At 55.6% G+C, this 2,915-nt stretch overlaps 1 protein-coding gene across 1 annotated transcript; it reads right to left on the bottom strand.

The window, feature by feature from the left end:
• Positions 1 to 1,088: 1,088 nt before the first annotated feature.
• KHDC3L (KH domain containing 3 like, subcortical maternal complex member) lies at positions 1,089 to 2,233 on the bottom strand. The gene is made up of 3 exons (XM_069488664.1): positions 2,065 to 2,233; positions 1,692 to 1,871; positions 1,089 to 1,443 (listed from the first exon to the last, which is right to left on the bottom strand). Exons 1-3 carry the CDS (start codon positions 2,231 to 2,233, stop codon positions 1,175 to 1,177), a joined length of 618 nt encoding a protein of 205 aa, XP_069344765.1. The 3' UTR covers positions 1,089 to 1,174.
• Positions 2,234 to 2,915: the final 682 nt, after the last annotated feature.

Raw genomic sequence — 2,915 nt, 5'->3', positions numbered from 1 at the left:
AACCCAGGAGGCTGAGACAGGAAGATCACTTGAGCCCAGGAGTTCAAGGTTGTAGTGGGCTATGATCTCACCACTGCACTCTATAGCCTGGGTAATAAAGCAAGACTTTGTCTCAAAAAAAGTTAGGTTTACTTGAGTTTTTAAATGAAACATGTCATAATCCTAAAATTACTGCATGTTATTGTTTAATCCTAGCATCCAGCTGTTAGCTTGCATCCTTCTAGATTAACACTCAGGCTTGAAGACCTGCATCCGAGTGCCTGGACTAGCGCTGGGATCAGAGAGGAAAGCCAAAGGAGCCAGGCAGCCACCTCTGGGGCTCCTTGCTGCCATATTAATTGTGGAAAGAGTCACCATCACTGTACTTTGCTGTGTCAAACTTGCTAGAAGGTTGGTGATCCCAACAAGACTTGAAGATATCAGCAGTGCAGCTGCAGAATACAGCCCCAACCCAGGCTCTCTCCCAGTTCCTCACCTCCCTGCCAACAGTTGCCCCAGCTAGAAAGGGGCCAGTGGCTCTTGCCTGTAATCGTAGCACTCTGGGAGGCTGAGGTGGGAGGATTGCTTGAGGTCAGGAGTTCAAGACCAGCCTGAGTAAGAAGAGTGAGACTCCGTCTCTACTAAAAATTGAAAAAAATTAGCCTCTACTAAAAAACAAAACAAAACAAAGTGTCTGGTGGCTGCGCTGTAGTACACCCAGACAGTCCTTCCAAATCCAGCTGGGCCCCTGTCACAAGGCCAGTCACAACCAGATTTTGGCATTCTAAGTCACCTGGAGTAGAACCACAATGAGCTTGGAGAGGTTTTCGACTTGGTGGGCCAAAAAGGGCTCTCACCAAGCAAAGCCAGATGTGCGCAGTTAAGGACCATAAGGGGCATACCTGACTGCAGCGGGGGAAGAAATCAGAAAGGTCCCACCTGCTTTGCAGTAGAGAACGACATAGGACCAGAACTTGGCTGCTGGAGGAATGCGCCTTTCCCTTCCCCTCTCCACCTTCCAATTAACAGACGTTAGGGAAATGCAATTCTTTATTACAACTCTGTGTGTTTGTAAACATTTAACAGAAGGAGACAACAAAGACAATCCACACCATTCTCCCCCCAGCATCTGTGGCAGAAATAGGGCCTAGAAGAATCGGGCTCTCAGGACCTGAGATGTCCCCGCCTCCCGGACCTAGACCAGAGTCCGCTGGGTCCCGACTTCCCGGACCTCGACCGGAGGCCGCTGGGTCCCGACTTCCCGGACCTCGACCGGAGGCCGCTGGGTCCCGACTTCCCGGACCTCGACCTGAGGCCGCTGGGTCCCGGCCTCCCGGACTTGGACGGGAGACCGCTGGATCCCAGCCTCCCCGTTAGCTTCAGGAGACCGCTGGGTCCGGACCTCCTGGACAGCCTTCGGAAACTGCTGAGTCTTGGTTTCCTCAGTAGGGACCTCCTCTGAGCCTGGAAAAAGAGCAGTGTGCAGAGGCCACACCTGTGTCCCCATACCCTCTCCACAAAACGATAGTCAACGTGCCGGCTGCGGGAGTAGGGGCCCGGAATCCCAGAACGCGAGTTCAATTTGGCCTTTTAGATCCCTTGCAAAGAGAAAACCCTCTCCGGCGCCGACTGGGAGGGTGACACCGCTGCCCAAGCAGCTAGGAAAGGGGTTTGCTCTGGGTAGCCCTCCCAGTTCCCAGAACAGTCAGTACCTTGGGCCCGGAGCTGGCGGTGATGGTCAGCCAAGTTCATGAGTAATTTGGCTGTGTCGTTCTGGTAATAAGGCCGTCCAAATAGCAAGATTTCAGCCTCGCCTTCCGGGTCCCACCGATTCACGTGAAGAAGGACGTGGGACACACACTCGACGTCCGGAATGTGCTCTCCGCCCGGGCCTGCTCCAGAAGCAGAGACGTTATGAGGGGCGCGGCGGCTCCCGGGGTCTTGGGAGGCGAAAGCGGAGGGAGAAGGCAGCAGAGGGCATTGGCTACTGCGCAGGCTTGCCCTGGCACGCGGCCAGACTGCGAGGGCCGTGGGCAGGGGTCGGTGAGGAGACCGCATTCGCCGCCCCTCCCCTGGCCCACTTACCGAAGATTGCTTCCACCAACCAAGCCTCGAGGTGAACTGCCTTCGGACTCTTGAGGAACTCGTAGTGGAACCAGTGGGGTATTTTGGTGAGGTTACCGAGCACCTCGAAGAGCGTCCCTTCTCGCTGTTGCAGTTGCACAAGTGTTGGAAACCGCTTGGGAGTGGCCATGCTGCGGCCGGCCTCGCGGGGAAGCCAACGGTACCGCCGCAAACTCGAAGGCCGCGCAGGAGAAAGGCGTGGACACTGCGGCTCAGCCTGCGCCGTATTTGAAGGGCTGTTAGCCAGCCCCTCCCCACCTGCGCCCTTCTCATTGGATCCCAGGCCTCGCCTCCCCGGCAGCCGGGCTTCTTCCGCGGCCGCGCAAGCGCACTGGTTCCCGGGCTGCTCTCTCAGTGTCCTGTCCGTACGGACCAGCTCTTTTCCTAGCGCGCACGGAGGGAGAGGCTCGACTCGGGGTGTGAGGTGTCCGGCGGGAAGCCGCGGGAGTCATAACTATGGGCTCAGGGAAGTGTGGATCGGGAAGCTCCAATATCAGGACAGTATCTTCTACAGAGGAAATTTCGAACTGATACTTTCGGGACAGAAAACTTCATAGGTCCACAACGCTCTCCTGAACCTCAGCCACTAAGTTCCCTCCCTCTGAGCATCACGTTTCCAGACTGTTCTCTCTTCTGTTACCTGTTAAAGACAGCTGAGCACAGTCAAAAGTAAGTGAGCTGTGGGGTTGTTTTTGTTTTTTTTTTTAAGTTTTGGGATCTCCCTTTGTTGCCCAGGCTAGCCTGGAACTCCTGGGCTCAAACAATCCCCCCATCCCCACCCCAGCCTTCCCAGTAGCTGGGAGTACAGGCGT

The sequence above is a fragment of the Eulemur rufifrons genome, chromosome 15 (genome assembly GCF_041146395.1).
Source record: "Eulemur rufifrons isolate Redbay chromosome 15, OSU_ERuf_1, whole genome shotgun sequence".
Taxonomy (NCBI): Eukaryota; Metazoa; Chordata; class Mammalia; order Primates; family Lemuridae; genus Eulemur; species Eulemur rufifrons.
This window is presented reverse-complemented; position numbering and strand designations above follow the sequence as displayed.

Coding starts and splice junctions, on each gene's coding strand:
- KHDC3L (XM_069488664.1), bottom strand. CDS start 2,233: ATGGCCACTCCCAAGCGGTTTCCAACACTTGTGCAACTGCAACAGCGA. Junction 1,872..2,064: donor GTTGGTGGAAGCAATCTTCG/GTAAGTGGGCCA, acceptor CTTCTGGAGCAG/GCCCGGGCGGAGAGCACATT. Junction 1,444..1,691: donor CCGCCAGCTCCGGGCCCAAG/GTACTGACTGTT, acceptor CTCTTTTTCCAG/GCTCAGAGGAGGTCCCTACT.